This window comes from Syzygium oleosum, unplaced genomic scaffold (assembly GCF_021117445.2).
Source record: "Syzygium oleosum isolate NSW1041296 unplaced genomic scaffold, Sole_v2.1 Sole_v2.03, whole genome shotgun sequence".
Taxonomy (NCBI): Eukaryota; Viridiplantae; Streptophyta; class Magnoliopsida; order Myrtales; family Myrtaceae; genus Syzygium; species Syzygium oleosum.
Window position 1 is genome coordinate 15,329,397 of NW_026607487.1, and position 17,212 is coordinate 15,346,608.

Sequence of the window (17,212 nt, forward strand, 5' to 3'; positions counted from 1 at the left end):
TAATCACAAATTTTTACAAATTTCTTTTTATCATTGCTTATTAATTATATGAGGTTGTAAGTATATAAATTTTAAGGAAAAATGATACATATGTCTTGAACTTTGGCATAATGTTTAATGTAGTCCTTGAACTTTTAATTTGTTCAATGTGGTCCCCGACAATGTGCAATGTGGTCCCTCAACTTTTAATTTATTCAATGTGTTCTTTGGACTTTTGGTACATGTTTAATTTATTCCATGAACTATATAAAAATGTTCAATATTGTTCATGATCTTGAATTAGTAAAAGGACAATGTCGAACATTTTCATTGAACATGTACGAAAATCCGTGGATCACATTGAACAAATTAAAAGTTCCTGGACCACATTTAATATTAGACCAAAGTTTAGATACCATTTTTGTTATTTTCCTTATATTTTAAGAGGGGGAGATAGATTGGAGTAAATCTGTATCACCCTAAAACCATCACCAACCAAATGGCAGAACTCAGAAGATGAGGAAACGCTCCGACCGGACGAAATCCTCCAGGACGAGGGACGACAACGATGATTCGACGATCGTACCCGAAGAACTGTTGATCGAGATCCTGAAGAGACTCCCCGTCAAATCCCTCTGCCGTTTCAGTTGCGTCTGCACTCGTTGGCGCTCCCTCATCTCCGACCCTCGCTTCGTCGACTCCCATTTGGCTCACTCGGCAACTCGCCCGAAGCTCCTCGTCAGTTTCCCCGACCCACATGCCGACCACCGAGAAGGAGGCCTATGGCTCTTGTCCGCCGACCAATCTGAGCCTCGGAACGGTCAACCCCAGATCGCTACACCTCACTTCTTGCTCCGCGCCTGGACTGGCCCTTACGTTTCGCAGTCTCACGACGGCCTGATCTGCCGGGAAGTCGGTGGTCATGTCAACATCTGCAATCCCAGCACTGGGAAGCATGCGGCTTTCAGAATTCCCGGAACAACGGCGCGTTCTGCTCCTTGGTCGTATTTTGAGCAGACGCACTCTTTCGGATACGATCCTGTCGAGAGGAAGCACAAGGTTTTGAGCACACGGGTGATTAGCAAGGGAAGGCTCAATCGCAGGGACATCCTGGAGCCACGGGTGCTCACCTTGGGGACGAAGAGGTGGAGACGGGTCGAGGGCTGTGCGCCCCATTATAAGAAGGATCGCGAGTTCTGCTTCGATGGGGTCGTCTATTACACCGCTTGGAGTAGCTCGCGTGACTGCAGTGGGGACATGTACCTGGTGGCATTCGACGTTAGGATGGAGAGCTTTCGCATGATCACGGTTCCCGCCAGAGCCCACGAATTCAGACACAAAGGGCTCCTCATCGAATTCGAGGGGCGCCTCGCCATAGTGGATTGTTACACTGCTCTGTCTTGTGCCAAGTTTTATATATGGATCCTGGAGGACTTCGACCGGGAGATCTGGAAGAAGAGAGTTTTTGTCTTGCCCAGGTGTTGGAAGGAGATGGTTGGGAACTGTCAAGTTTTTCCGGCAGGTATGGTCCGTTCCGGCGAACTATTGTTCGCACCTCAAACCTTATCGAAGCCTGTGTGCGTGTTTTACTACAATCTGAAGACCAACGGCTTTAGGAGGAGTGAAATTTGCGGGTTGCCTGAGCATGATATGTCTCTGTCTCCTGCATATTGTCTTTTGACTTTTTCTGATTATGTGGAGAGTTTACTGCCGCTGGGAGGTCTTTCGAGTAGAAACTAGCCAGCCGACTATTTCTTACGGCCTGAAGTTCAAATCATTGATGGCCATTGATTCTGAAGTCTATGGCAAATTGTTTTGGAGTTGGAAGATGAACTGCTGTAAGTATTCGGCTCGTTGAGGTGTTTGCTGCTGCATTTTGCAATAAATTTCATGTTATGCATCAAGAAATCTTGCTTTGACATGGAATATGGAGGAGGGGGTTTCATTTTCCTGTGTGAATTTGCCTCTTTTGTGGGACATGTTGCTCTTCCTAGTATCTCTAGTGCGTCTTGCTTTATTGACTTCCATTCAACTCGCTCTCCGAATCACAAAACTCGGAGAAAATATTCTATAGTATGATACTACTACCTCATGCAGCGACATTGACGTGGCATGCATATGCTTAGTCAGATTCAGACGCGTGGCAAGCAATTTGAAATTAAATAAGGGCAAATTGAAAAATAACATTGTGCGGGTTTAATAAATGGCTTTGAAATTGAATGGCCGCAATTCACTCCGACTCTCTCCACTCTTTCACTCTTTTTTATGTTTAACAGTGTCCTTTCATTAGCTTTTTCCCTATGTTTTATAAGGATAACTTTGAAAGGTTTCATACAGCAGAGATGTGCGAAAGCTGAGCACTCTACTCCGATTCGCATGGCAAAGAGTGCAAAGCACTCCACTCCCGCTCGTTGCACTCAACCTCCGCATCTCTCTGCGGCGCAAACTAAAGTGGAGTGTTGCGCTCAACCTCCGCATCTCTGTGCTGTGCGAGCCGGAGCATCGACCTCTCTGCTGTGTGAATCGAAGTGGAGTGCTCATCCTTTCACACCTCTCTGCTGTGCGAAACCTTTAGGAACGACAAAGAATTCGAGAAAGTTAATTAAAGGACAAAGATTCTAAACGTAAAAGAGTGGAGAAAGTCGGAGGAGTTAGATGGCGGCCATTTCAACTTTGGAGACAACCATTGGGGTTTGCTCCAATGGCCACCCTTCCTACTTGGAAAGGGGAGGTGAGGAGTTCGAATTTCCACCTTTTCAGGGGGCTTAGGGTGGGGACGTGTAGTTTTGGATGTGGGTTTCGACTCCTACGCCCTGCAAGAGGCAGGGCAAAAATCTGAAAATGGGTTGAAAGTTAGAATAGGACAGATAAAAAAAAAAAATTTGGAGACATTTATTAAAGCCGCCAGGGTAATTGATTTGTTTTCTTTTTGCGATATCCCCTATAGACTTTCTATTTGCTCGTATTTAATTTCAAATTGATTGCCGCGTGTCAATTTCTTATAGGATCTAATTAAGGCGGATGCCTTTGAAATTGAATGGCCGCAATTCACTAGGACTTGTTCCCACTCTTTCATTAACTTTTTCCATATCTTTTCCGTTTCTAAAGGAGAAATGAAATTAGAGAAAGCCATGAAAACTTCTACCTCATAATTTCATGAGGATAACTTGAAAGGTTTCATACGGTAGAGAGGTGCGAAAGTTGAGCGCTTTACTCCTATTCGCATGGCAGAGAGTGCGAAGCACTGCACTCCACTCTCGTTCGCTGCACTCAACCTCCGCATCCTCTGCTGTGCGAACTAAAGTGGAGTGTTGTACTCAACCTCCGCATCTCTATGCTACGTGTGCTCAACCTTCGCACGTCTCTACTGCACCAACTGGAATGCAGTGCTGCGTTCAACCTTTGCTGATGTGCTTAGCCATCTCTCCTCTTTGTTGTGCGAACCGGAGCATCGGCCTCTCCACTGTGTGAATCGGAGTGGAGTGCTCAACCTTCACACCTCTCTGCTGTGCAAAACCTTTAGGAACGACAAAGAATTCGAGAAAGTTAATTAAAGGACAAAGAGATTCTAAATGTAATAGAGTGGAGAAAGTCGGAGGGGTGAGTTGGCGGCCATTTTTAACTTTGGAGACATTTATTGAAGCCGGCAGGGTAATTGATTTGTTGTCTTTTTTGTGGTATCCCTGACAGACTTTCTATTTGCCCGTATTTAATTTCAAATTGCTTTCCACGTGTCAATTCCTAATAGGATTTGATTAAGGCAGATGCGTGTCACATCATGACACGATAATATCATATCATTGAATATTTTCTCCTCAAAACTCCTCATGGCATTCCCCACCTCACCTCAGGAGGACTGCTTGCGAGGCCGGGATATTGTTTCCTAGCGGTTCCCAAGTAAGTTATGCCGAGATGAGATTGTCCAATGCCATCATTTTTCAACTAGAACATGAAGGACATGAATCTCTTGCATATCCGTGATAAAAGGCAACATGGAAGAGAGCATTTCTTGCAAAGAGCGTGCATGTTCTGGATTCGTTGCACAATCTTAAATGCAAACTTGCGCATCCTTAGGGAGAACCTAGGAGTGGTATGAACTTCCATTGATTTGGTGCTGAATATGTTGCTAATCCATCAATATTAACCCTTCAAGTCGCGTGGTTATCGTCGTCCCACGACGGACTTAATGTGACGTCCCAATCCGTCATCACTAATGATAAAAGGGTCTATTAACCCCTATACACACACGGAAGCTATTATAATTACAAAATAAGTATGTAATGCATCTTCTATTGAGAATCATACATGAACGCACGTTGGTATATACATTTTTATACATATGCACAAAGTCTAGAGTCAGGATACAGACGAACTAACTGTACAGATATACAATTCAAAAGAAAAGTCGCCCCTGGGAGGTTATAGGTACACTACTTCATCTACCTGGCAACCCCCAAACGCTCCACTACTCCAACACCTGAACGACCCTCTCAAAAAGGTTCGTCACTCGGGCTGTGCTACCTCAAAAAGTCACCCATCTGCTCGTCTATCTACTCCTCCATGTCAAGATCGCTATTCGACCCTGAGTCAGTATCCAGGAACGGAAGCGGTCCCAACAACTGTCCCTAGCAGTGGATATACAAAACAACGAAACGGTATGAAACTAATCCTGGCGCCAAGCCTACATCAACCCACAGTGTGGACACATACTTCGCAAACCAACATTCGGAAACTCATGAAAGGTCACATCCTTCCAATGGTATGTAAAATCTACAGGTGCTCTATATCGAGTGCTAAAAGTAACGGGAGGAAGGGATGCCATGCCTACGAATATGAAAAGACAAATAACAACAGGAGTAAGCACAAGGCTTAGCAATTAGATATCTAAAACATCGACAACACGAATCATCAAATTACAACAAAACGCAAACATCATTTATGAGGGAAATAATGCAAATGCAATGAATGGATGCAATGCATGTCGCATGCCAGTTATTAATCCAGTTCTCTCACCAATATCCACCCCCGTACCACGGTTTCATCGGCATGTAGACCACCCGTGCGGGTAACTTCCAGCCCACAGGCCGGACTTCTATGGTACACCGACCACAGGCATCTCACTCCGAGGCATCGTCGGCGCGCAGACCGACGACATCCAAGCCTTCCGTACTTGGGCATCCCGATACTCTCGCGGGGCATCATCGGCGCGTAGACCGATGGTCCTCACCATTCATTATCACACAATGCACATGAAGCAAATGCAGTCGAGACATCATCAGGGATCCCCCGTCTGACGATCCTCACCATCCATTATCACACGATGATGATATAATAAGTGCAGATGAATCACAAAACGAAGATCAGTAACAATCTCCTATAGTACGTATCAACTAACCAAGGTACCAAACCCATTGCCATGTCATGCTCGTTTATCACCATACCGTATGGTCTATCACTCACCTTTATCTTTCAACGTCGCCAATAACACAATATGGCACTAGTCAATAGTTCAAGCGAAAACAATTAGCCCACGAACAATAAAAGAAATTTAAAGGATTAATCAACCATCCTCATCACACGACTGTTTCCACACGAGCTTCCGCCGCCACCGGCTTAGAGCCCGGCCACTGTCGGCATCGTCCCACGCCGCAAGGCTGCCCCTGCACAGTTGTTCTGTTCTGCAACCACCACTGCCGGCCAACAACTCGGCTCAGCCCAAGCCACGGCCACCCTCGTCAACCCGTACAACCATCCAACCTCACCACATGTCATCTCGACATCCGAATAACACCAAAAAGCAACCAGAAAATCAAACGAACATAGGAAAAGTTGCATCATCCAACTTACGCACAACCTTAGCACGTCTCGTTTGAACCATCCAAGCTCGTTTTCAATGATCCGTCGCCATCACGCGATATCCCGACACTTGTACGTTCTTGGGAAACCAAAAAGTCGAAAATTTTCCGAACTTTTCAACCCAAAAACCATCATAAAAGACCAAAAACCATCCATCTCATGCGAAAAGACGAACACGAAATCGAGGGATTAGAATCTACTTGCCTAGAGGATGATCGTGTCGAAAATCGCAGGAAGTCGAGCCGATTTTCCTCTTACGCGGCCACAAAACGTTCAAAGATGAAGGAGAATAAGAAGTAAAGATGAAGAAGAAAAGGAGAAGAAGAAGAAATGAGGAAGAAGTTATGAAGAGAGAGAAAAGCTTTTGATATAAAAGGGTGGATTTTTAGACAGAATAATTCCTGAATATTCGGACGATTTTTTTTTCTGGTCCCAAATCACCTGTTATCTTGCTTAATCCAACAGCCATCAATCTTTACTCAAAACCTTTAAAGAAAAAAATTCTTGGCTAAAGCAGTAACGATTTTCTCAGCGCTATTATGAGACAACACAAAAAATCAGGATGTCACACTTAACATGAAGTCCGTCGAACAATCCGCTTTTATAGGGTCGGAACGTCTTCTTCACCTTTATTCTTGGAGTCTCTAAGGTTGTCTCCATGTATGAAGTAATAACCATAAGAAAGCAGTAGTACATCTGCTTAATGAATGGGTGGTAAAACTGGATTGTTAAAAGAAAAATGCGGAGACAAAATTGCACAATTTGAGAAAGCCGAAGGATCTCGTGTCTCTCTATTTCACTACCATCGAGGCGTGTGTATCTCTTTTTCGTTAATCTTTGTGGCAGCATTTATGGAGTCACTAGAAATGAACGAACTTTCAACTTTCGTTTAATAGTAAGTTTCATCGGATACCTTGGATAATTCTTTTGTAAAATAAAAAATCTCTAAATAGGCATGCTTAAACATTTCCTTTTCAGCTGAATTTTATAGAGTCACTAGAAATGAATAAACTTTCAACTTTAGCCTAACGTTTAATGCGGTCCTTGAATTTTCAATTTATTCAATGTGGTCCCTGAACTTTTGGCATGTGTTCAATTTAGTCCTTGAACTATATGGCTGAGCTCTGATTTGCAACTTGTTCATCCATTGTTTCTACAATTTCTCCCTATTGGAGTTGGTGAATACTTCGGGGACTCTTGTTTCTCATACCGGGCACGCCTACATGAGCCTAGGGAAACCGAAGTATGATCCGATGACATGTGACCCCTACGCACGGAATGCGAGGGTTCGGGGGCAGCGCCCTCGAAACGGGGGTCCCGCTGACTGGACAGCGGGCGGGGGTTCCGCTCCCCGGTGAGCGGACGGCGGCCCTGCTCCCCAGTGAGCGGACGGCGGCCCTGCTCCCCGGTGAGCGGACGGGGGCTCGGGGGCAACGCCCCCGAAACAACATCGGTTTTTTGGCTTATGTTTTAAGCTAACCTGTTTGTTGTGGGATTAAAGGGATTCGGATAGGCTTGTGCTTTTGGCCCATTTTAAGTCCTATATATTGTACTTGTATGAGAGATCATTGTAACGAGTGGTTGTGGTTGTAAAACCTAACTATCATAGTGGAATCTCTTTGCAGGACGTAGCCCTATTCTGGGGTGAACCTAGGTAAACTCGTGTATCAAATTTTCTATTATCTGTGTTATTGTTCTGATTCGGTTCGGATATAACCCCATCACTCTCTTTATACTGTCTACATCACTTGATTCTGTAAATGGAAGCTGAACCCTGTAGTTTGATGTCGACTCTCTCTTTCGATAAACCTGTAACTAGATTGAGACTCCAGGTGACTGAAACTTGAATTGTTTTCAAACTATCCAGGCTGATAACTCGCGTAATCTCATTGTTTTTTGCTTCAATGAGTGGCATATGTAAGAGCATAGATTTTGCTCTCTGAATTGGGAGCTTTCATGTGAAATGTACCTATCAGCCTTGAATAACTTGTCTAAGAGTTTACATCTTGCTCTCTGAATTTGCAGCTTTCATGTGAAAAATACCCATCAGCCTTGCTTGTAGTTGGGAAATGTTGCCCTCCATCATGGTGTGTGTTTTTGTGTGTGTCGGTGTCTGTTTGAGAAGCAGACAGGTTAACTCTCTTACAGTATGCATTGTTGGTTTCAAGGAAAAAGCAACTCATGTACGCATAATACATTGGCAATTTCTCAATCTTTTTATCTTTCATGTAATCTACCAACTAAAGTTTTGAGGAATCAAAATAGACTTTTTTACTTAAAAGATCAGATTTTATGTTCGTACTTCCTCGTAATGGGTTTTTCATCAAAAAGTGGCCTCAACTTTCATCCGGGAGGACAATTTGGCCCCAATTGCGTCTCATAAAAAACGCTCAACTTTCATCAGAAGGACAAATTCAGCTACTGTTAGAGTTGTCGTTAGACTTTGCATGCGACGTCTGATTTGTCCAATGGAGGATGAGTTGCCTACGACATCCACCCTCGTCAGCCAAAATGATCAACCAAGCCCAAGAAAAACGACATTTTGTCCTCCCCTCCCTTCATCAAAACAACGTTGTCCGGCAATTCAGCTGGTGCCTCTGTCTTCCCGGTCTAGGGCCATGAAACAAAATCTAATTTATAGAGAGAGAGATGCAATTCGATAATTTAGCGTGCGCCTCCACTTATTTCGTTGCTTGAAGAAATCTCACGTCTTCCATCTATCGTTGCTTCAACATATGATCCATGAATTGTCGCATTTTTCTTTTTATCGATTTTGTTCTTTCATATTGTTTGCTTCCAGATGGAGGCAATTTCACTGTATATTTAAACTCGCATTTTTTTTAGCAAAAAAAAAACCATCAAAAAACGTGGAGGCTCGCCGGATAACATGTGATTACCTTATTAACTTAGTGAACTCCTATGGATCTATAGCGGATAGAATGTCTTACCGGATTCCTGGATTGAGCTTGAAGGATGGGGCTGTTTGGATAAGATCAGAAGATCGGGCGTTGGACTTGAAGGATCTAGTAGCAGCGGTAAGCTTCCATTGATGTGTTTGTTCAAGGGAAAATTCATGCCAGATGTTATGGAAAAAAACATTGCCGATGATGAGGATATTGATGACGAGAGTGTTCCTAATACGAATGGTTAGGGTAATGATTGGTATAGCGACAATGAGAGTGATGATCCAAATTATGAACGGACGGACGAAAGCGATGATTCATTATCCTTATCAGATGATGATTCAATCGTGTCGGGGGATGAAGAGTTTGTGCACTACACAAGGATGAAGCGGCAGAGCTGAGAAGCTGATGCTGGAGATGCAGCTGAGGGTAATGTGTTTCTAGGGGATGTTCATGTTGCTGCTGTTGCAAACAGCGAGGGCGTTGGAGGGTCTGATGCGGGTAATGTAGGGGGTGATGAGGAAGTATCTAATGACTGTTTGAGTTGGTGCCAGCACGGATGAAGGGAAGGAACATATTCGAATTGATGGTAGAAGATTTGCAGAGGTTATACACAACCCGAACTGTGATCAGAAAGACATAGTACTGCAGGTCGGAACGAGAATCACTGGTGCTGCCGAATTTCGGGCAGCATGCAATCTTAGATGGCCTCAAGGGAGAAGGATGGATGCCAGGCGCATGGAGGGAGGTGATTGAAAGCTTTAACGCTCATGGGGTATGGACAGAGAAGAGATTGGTCTCGAATGGAGTCCAGGGATGAACACGAGTGCACTAGAAGCCCGGGCAAGCGACTGCTGACATGGCTTCGCAGGAAGATGAGTACACTTTAGTACTTGTTCAAGTTAAGAGCCAATCCATCATTGTTCAGCTTCAGACAAGTAGGCCGACGCTAGGAGAATAAAGCTGGCGCTTCTTATTACAGAGAAGATGAGGAAATGCTCCGGGCGGTGGAAATCCTCCGGGATGAGGGACGACGACGACGATTCGATGGCCTTGGAGAAGATCAGAGGCCCGATCAAAGAGCATTTATCAGTTGTTTAGATCATACAAGGCTGAGTTAACCATATTATTAGTATTGTAATTATTCTTTGTATCGAATATTATTACGTCCATATTAAATATTATTACTTCCTAGTATAGTTTTTTTTTAATTATTTCTCCACACGTTTCTCTATGTTTATTGTGTGGATATTAATTTGTTTTATCGTATTCCGAGATAAAAGAGGCGATTTGACTCAAAGATCGAGAAAATTTGTAGTTTTCACCATGTGTTAGGCTGATGCAAATGGAATAATACATTGACAGCTCAAACAAAATAGGATTTGGTGTAACGGTAATGGTCAAAAGTTCGGGAGCAAACACGGATCACTTGAAAGTTTACGGGGATTTTTGTAATTTTTCCCAGCAAATATTTTAGAGTTTAAAAGATTACCAACAACGATCACAAGGCATTAAATGACTCGATATTAGATATTTATAACAACATTGGAGAAGGATCACGAGACGAAAGATTTAGGGTGCGCTTGTTTTGCGGAAAATGGACCATTTCTGGAAAATACTTTCCAGGAAATCATTTTCTAGGAAAATGTGTTCATTTTTTCGTATTTGGCTAAAACTTAAAAAAGACTTGGAAAGTATTTTCAGTTGTTTGGTGAGGAAAATCCGATGGTGAAAATTATCAAAAATATTTGTATTTTTTAAATCATTTCAAATTATTTGTTATTTTTAAATTATTTTAGTAAGAAAAGAAAAAAAAAGGAAAAGAAAAAATATTAACAAATTCAAGATAAGCAATTCCGGAAAGTGTTTTCACCTTCTTAGATTAAGGAATTCACTTTCCTAAAATTAAACATGATATTTGTGTTGATCGGAAAATAATTTCCGTTGACCAAATCATTTTCGGAGAACCAAACAGATGAAAGTCCAGAAAACACTTTCCGGAAAAACACTTTCACCAAAACAAACACACCCTTACTTAATGATCCAAATTACAATTCTTCTTGCACTGCCATCTAGAACGAAGATAATGTATATACTAATTGGCTTATGAATTTTTCAACAAAAGACATCATTATTTTATATATATTTGTAAGTATATAAATTTTAGGGAAAATAACACAAATTGGCATTAAACTTTGACCCAGTTTTCAATGTAATCCATAAACTTTTAATTTGTTCAATGTAATCCCTGAATTTTTGCTCAATGTGCAATGTGATCCCTTAACTTTTAATTTGTTCAATGTGATCTTTTGACTTTTGATATATATTCAATTTAATCCATGAACTATATAAAAATGTTCAATGTTGTTTCTGATCTTGAATTAATACTGAACATTTTCATTGAACATGTACCAAAAATTAATGAATCACATTGAACAAATTAAAAATTTAGGGATCACATTGAATATTAAATCAAAGTGTAAGGACCATTTCTGTCATCATCCGTCATCCCTCCCTATATTATAAGAGGCCTCAATAACTTAGATATGAGTAAATCTACAAAACCCTAAAACCATCAACGAAATGGCAGACCTCAGAAGATGAGGAAACGCTCCTTCCGGAGGAAATCCTCCGGGACGAGGGACGACGACGACGACGATTTGACGATCTTCCCCGAAGAACTGTTGATCGAGATCCTGAAGAGACTCCCCGTCAAGTCCCTCTGCCGTTTCATTTGCGTCTGCACTCGCTGGCGCTCCCTCATATCCGACCCTCGCTTCGTCGACACCCATTTGGCTCACTCCGCGACTCGCCCGAAGCTCCTCGTCAGTTTCCCCGACCCACATGCCGACCACCACCGAGGTGGCCTGCGGCTCTTCTCCGCCGACCAATCTGAGCCTCGGAACGGTCAGCCCCAGATCGCTAGACCTCACTTCTTGCTCCGCGCCTGGACTGGCCCTTACGTTTCGCAGTCTCACGACGGCCTGATCTGCCTAGAAGTCGACGGTCTTGTCAACATCTGCAATCCCAGCACTGGGAAGCATGCGGCTTTCGGATTGCCCGGAACAAGGGCGCGTTCTGCTCCTTGGTCGTATTTTGAACAGACGCACTCTTTCGGGTACGATCCTGTCGAGAGGAAGCACAAGGTTTTGAGCACGCGGGTGATTAGCAAGGGAAGGCTCGATCGCACGGACATCCTGGAGCCGCGGGTGCTCACCTTGGGGACGAAGAGGTGGAGGCGGGTCGAGGGCTGTGCGCCCCATTATAAGAAGGATCACGAGTTCTGCTTCGGTGGGGTGGTCTATTACACCGCTTGGAGTAGCTCGCGTGACTGCAGCGGGGACATGTACCTGGTGGCGTTCGACGTTAGGACGGAGAGCTTTCGCATGATCACGGTTCCCGCCAGAGCCCGCGAATTCAGACACAAAGGGCTCCTCATCGAATTCGAGGGGTGCCTAGCGATAGTGGATTGCTACACTGCTCTGTCTTGTGCCGAGTTTTATATGTGGATCCTGGAGGACTTCGACCGGGAGATCTGGAAGAAGAGAGTTTTCGTCTTGCCCGCGTGTTGGAAGGAGATTGTTGGGGACCGTCGAGTTTTTCCGGCGGGTATGGTACGTTCCGGCAAACTACTGTTCGCACCTCAAACCTTATCGAGGCCTGTGTGCGTGTTTTACTACAATCTGAAGACCAACGGCTTTAGGCGGAGTGAAATTTGCGGGTTGCCTGAGCATGATTTGTCTCTGTCTCCTGGATATTGTCTTTTGACTTTTTCTGATTATGTGGAGAGTTTACTGCCGCCGGGAGGTCTTTCGAGTAGAAACTAGCCAGCCGACTATACTATTTCTTATGGCCTGAAGTTCAAATGGTTGATGGATTGGTTCTGGAGTCTGCGCTCAAACTGTGTAATGGCAAATTGTTTTGGAGTTGGAAGATGAACTGTTTTAAGAATTCGGCTTGTTGAAATTTTTTTTTTTTTTTGATAACCGAGGTATCCGGGCCAACTTGCGCGCACCTCGACTATTCCTCGGGGGAGACTAGCACAGCAACCCACCGTCATGACCCCTCACTTAAATCATAAGTGCTCAGCTGGGGAATCGAACCTGGGACCAGTGCGCCTATCCACACAATCTCAAGTACGCCCTAATCAACTGAGCTACCCATGGATGGGTGGCTTGTTGAAATGTTGGCTGCTGCATTTCGCAATTGATTGCATGTTACGCATCAAGAAATCTTGCTTCGCGACATGGAAAATGGAGGGGTTTCATTTTCGTGTGTGAACGCATTTGTGTGCCATGTTGCTATTGCCCCCATATCCGTGTGTGTTGCGTCTCCACTCCGTGGCACTCTCTGAGAAAATATTAAGTGGTCCGAGACCTCCTCGTCAGCGTGGTCTCGGATCACTTATGAAGCACCACGTGGCGCTTGTGGGGTCGGCTCTCCCGGTAGGAAATTTTGCACAAAAAGCCCCTCTCTCTCTCTCTCTCTTTTGCACTCATTTATATCTTCTCTCTCTTCTTCTTCTTCGTTCTTTCCTTGAAGAAGAAAACCCACCGCACTTTACCTCTCCCGCTTTCAAATTATTTTGAATCCGTGCGATTTCACTCTCAAATTTAACGTGAAGTCCGTCAAACAATCAGCTTTTATAGGGTCGTCGGAACGTCTTCTTCACCTGTATTCTTGGAGCTTCATGAGATTGTCTCCGTGTCTAAAATGATGACCAAACGAAACGTACTGCATCTGCAGAATGGCAGGGCTTTAAAACCGGACTGTTAAAAGAAAAATCGAGAGTTGAGATTGCAACAATTCGATAAAGTCGAAGGGCCTTATGTCTCTCTATTTCACTACCATCAGCATCGAGGCGTGTGTATCTCTTTTTCGTTAATCTTTGTGACGTTGACAACGGAGGCACTTAGCAATGAATGGAAACTTTCTAACTTCCGTCTAAATACGAAGTTTCATCGGACACCTTAAGATAATTCTTTCGTAGAATTAAAAAATTTCTCTGAATAGGCCAATATAAGGCACCTCTTGCTGTGTGTGACCCAACCAACTCGGCAGCCAGGCAGCCAGCCAAAAGAGGTAAAAAGCCAAGAAGAAAGGAAGAGAGCAAAGCCAAAACCCACCCCTTCGGACCAAAGAAAGAACGATGGGCATCATCATCCTCCCCGAGGACCTGCTGGTCGAGATCCTCAAGCGGGTGCCCGTGAAATCGCTGTGCAGGTTCAGGTGCGTCTCCACCCTCTGGCGCTCCCTCATCTCCGACCCTCGCTTCGTCGACGCCCACTTGGCCCATTCCGCCGGCCATCCCAAGCTCGTCATCTCTCTGCCCAGCCAACCGGACCCCGGCCCACCCGGCCGCTGCTTCTTCACGGCCACCCATTCCGAACCCGGAAATGACCAACCCCAGATCGTCGCTTCGCCTTACTTCTTCGTGCCCGGCACGGCGTGTAGTTACGTCTCGCAGTCCCTCAGCGGCCTGATCTGCTTCCAAGTCGATGGTCATGTCGGGGTTTGCAATCCCAGCACTGGGAAGCATATCGCATTGAGAACAGCCCGGGCGAATGTCGCTGGGGAGTGCGCTTATCTGCACTACTCGTTCGGGTTCGATCCGGTCGGTAAGAGGCACAAGGTCTTGAGCACGTTGGCGACCTGCAGGAGGCCGATGCCTGCCGATCTTCGTCAGGTGATCATGGAGCACCGCGTGCTGGACTTGGGATCCGAGGAGTGGCGCAGGATCGAGGATGGTCCTCCTCATATCAAGAAAGAGAGTGAAATTTGTTTCAACGGGTTGATTTATTATAGGGCTTGGAATGGCAACGTTACCAATCCTAGGCAGGACTACTTGGTCGAATTCGATGTCGGGACCGAGAGGTTTCGAATGGTTAAGTTTCCCGGCGATAATGGTCCCCGTGGAGGTCATCGGAAAGTATGCCTCATTGAATTCGAGGGTCGCGTTGCCGTGGCCGATTTGCGTAACCTTAAGCGTGATGGCAGCGATGATATTGTTTTGTTGATCTCGGAGGACTTTGAGAGGGAGATCTGGAGGAAGAAAGTCATTGCATTGCCACCTAGTTGGAAAGAGATTCTTGCGGCCGAAGAGGTTTTTCTGGCTGGTACAGTTGGTACTGGTGAATTGTTGTTGGCATCACAGATAATGATGAAGCCGCAGCGTGTGTTCTACTACAATCCGAAGACTAACAGTTTTCGTTGGATCGAAATTAGCGGGTTACCTGAATATAAGAAACTACTGCCTCCCGCAGTTTGGCAAACGTTTACTCATCACGTGGAAAGTTTACTGCCACTGGAAAGTCTTCATGACAGGCAACTACATCACACATGATCTGAAGATCAGCTTATACATCAGTTGGTGTTGAAGACTGAGTTACTAACTTTGTCATCCACACAATTTTGTACTATGTTCCGAGATGTGAAATTAGTAATCCTCTCTGGCTTCGGCTTAAACGTGAGTTTATCATTTTACTCTCAGAATTTGTGGCTTTATGTGACATACCTAAAAGCCATGATTGTAGGAAAGAGGTGTTACCCCTTCTCTTATTGCATAGTTGTTATTTGAAGAACCAACCAGGTATATTAGCTAATGAAGCCTTTTCATTTCGTTGTTGGCAAGCAGGGATATATATATATGCTTTACTGTGACATTTCTTGGAATAAAACTTTCAAGACAAGCCGATGCCTTTAAAATGCACAAACTAATTTCTAATCTCAGTTTGTATTTTCTCAGTTTTATTACCATTCTTTTATGCTATGGTTAAAGATGTGTGATATCTAATCAAAATTTGTGTTTCATGAACTGATGTTGTTTTCATGTTGATCGTATAGCTCCTGCTTTAGTATGATTTTATCACTTCCCTATCTGAAGTTGTGGATTTTTATTTCACCAATCTACTTACCCTGGTTATAGGAGAATGATATTGCCTCGTTGTCGCATTCCAAAAGCTTATGGTAATTCTGAAACTGTTCATTGTGTATAAGCAGGAAGAAAATCTTGCTTACTGCGGCAAGTTCTAAGGAAATAGAAACAAGTTGAAGGATTTAGAATGCATGAACGAGATCAAGGGCATATTGCTCTGGCTGATTGCCGTAATCCTGTGTATGATAATGATAATTATGTTGTCATATGGGTGTTAGAGGACTTAATGGGGAGATTTGGAAGAAGAAATTTTCATTTTGCTGCCATGTTGGAAGGAGTTCATTGCAGACGGAAGTGTTTCCGGCCACTGTCGTTGATACTAGTGAACTGTTGTTCTCGCCTTTTATCTTACCGGAGTCTATTTGTGTGTTTTACTATAATCTGAAGGCTTACTAGTTTAGGAGGAGTGGAATTAGTAAATTCCCCAACTATGAAGCTTCAGTGTCTCCTGAGTCATGTGGTTTAACGTCGACCAATCATATTGAGAGTTTATTGCCACTGAAAGGTCTTTCCTTGAATAAACTGTCAGGTGTTTCTTAGTCTGATCTTCTTATTCATCAGCGATTCTGAAGTTTCTTCTGAAACTGTCTATATGGCACTTGTTGGCAGCTCAACTCCAGTTATTTGCTTTAGCTAAGTAGAAGTGCTAGCTCCTGCATATACACATTTACGCCCTATGCTCCATGCCAATTAATTATGTAATCATACAAGTTTTTGCTTCAACATGACATATCTACGGGTTATACATTTTCCTACCCGAATTTTGCTTCTTCAATGTGACATGTACCTGTCATGAGTAATTGTGAGCGTGTTGTCATGGTTTTCTTTTCTTTTCTTTTCTTTTTTGTGTAGGAGTACATGGTAATTTGAGATATCAGGTGCATTGAGTCAGTTTGCTCTTTTTGTTGTTTGAGAAAGCCCGGGATTGATCTTGCATACTTGGGAGAACCATTTAACATAAGCAGTAGCCTTTAGATTGCACAAATTAGCTTCCGTATCTGAACTTTGTTATCGCTATTCATGATGCTAAAAAGTTGTTTGTGTCGTGACAGTTTGGAAGCCACGTTAGAGAGAGAGAGAGAGAGAGAGAGAGAGAGAGAGGCATTGATGCTTCTGGAAATTTATGGTAATTTGGAATAGAAAGGTGCTGCATATGCTAAGAGATCTGTTGTTACCGGAAAATTGTGGATTTTGATTATTCGAAAGTAGGGTGAAGATGAGTTTTTAGCATGAATCTCTATACTCGGCTCAAATGAAACCTCCAGCCTAGTATGATTGGAGTCTTGTTTTGGTGTTATGGCAAATGGCAATGGCACAATAACAGAATTTGCGAGAGGACTTCCCCATGCCTAAAAATCCCAAAGGGTCATTTGCATTTATGTCAGTTTAAGATGCCTGCAAGTCATTCTTCATGCATACGACTAGAACTCCATCAACGTTCCTTGTTGGTTGGTACCCTCCTCTCCGTGGATGGATCAAACTCAACTCTGACGAGTCCTCTAAGGGGCAATCCGAGTTTAGCTGGTGCAGGTGATCTTTT

General features: G+C 43.8%; 3 protein-coding genes across 3 annotated transcripts; all 3 read left to right on the plus strand.

Moving 5' to 3' along the window:
• Positions 1-474: 474 nt before the first annotated feature.
• LOC115671852 (putative F-box protein At2g19630) lies at positions 475-1,753 on the plus strand. Its single transcript, XM_030593506.2, has one exon. The coding sequence runs from the start codon at positions 496-498 to the stop codon at positions 1,717-1,719; it is 1,224 nt and encodes a 407-aa protein (XP_030449366.2). The 5' UTR covers positions 475-495; the 3' UTR covers positions 1,720-1,753.
• Positions 1,754-11,293: 9,540 nt separating this feature from the next.
• Positions 11,294-12,689, plus strand: LOC115671849 (F-box protein DOR-like). The gene has a single exon (XM_030593501.2). It carries the CDS (start codon positions 11,339-11,341, stop codon positions 12,563-12,565), a length of 1,227 nt encoding a protein of 408 aa, XP_030449361.1. The 5' UTR covers positions 11,294-11,338; the 3' UTR covers positions 12,566-12,689.
• Positions 12,690-13,869: 1,180 nt separating this feature from the next.
• Positions 13,870-15,323, plus strand: LOC115672099 (F-box protein DOR-like). Its single transcript, XM_030593867.2, has one exon. It carries the CDS (start codon positions 13,888-13,890, stop codon positions 15,079-15,081), a length of 1,194 nt encoding a protein of 397 aa, XP_030449727.1. The 5' UTR covers positions 13,870-13,887; the 3' UTR covers positions 15,082-15,323.
• Positions 15,324-17,212: the final 1,889 nt, after the last annotated feature.

Coding starts and splice junctions, on each gene's coding strand:
- LOC115671849 (XM_030593501.2), top strand. CDS start 11,339: ATGAGGAAACGCTCCTTCCGGAGGAAATCCTCCGGGACGAGGGACGAC.
- LOC115672099 (XM_030593867.2), top strand. CDS start 13,888: ATGGGCATCATCATCCTCCCCGAGGACCTGCTGGTCGAGATCCTCAAG.
- LOC115671852 (XM_030593506.2), top strand. CDS start 496: ATGAGGAAACGCTCCGACCGGACGAAATCCTCCAGGACGAGGGACGAC.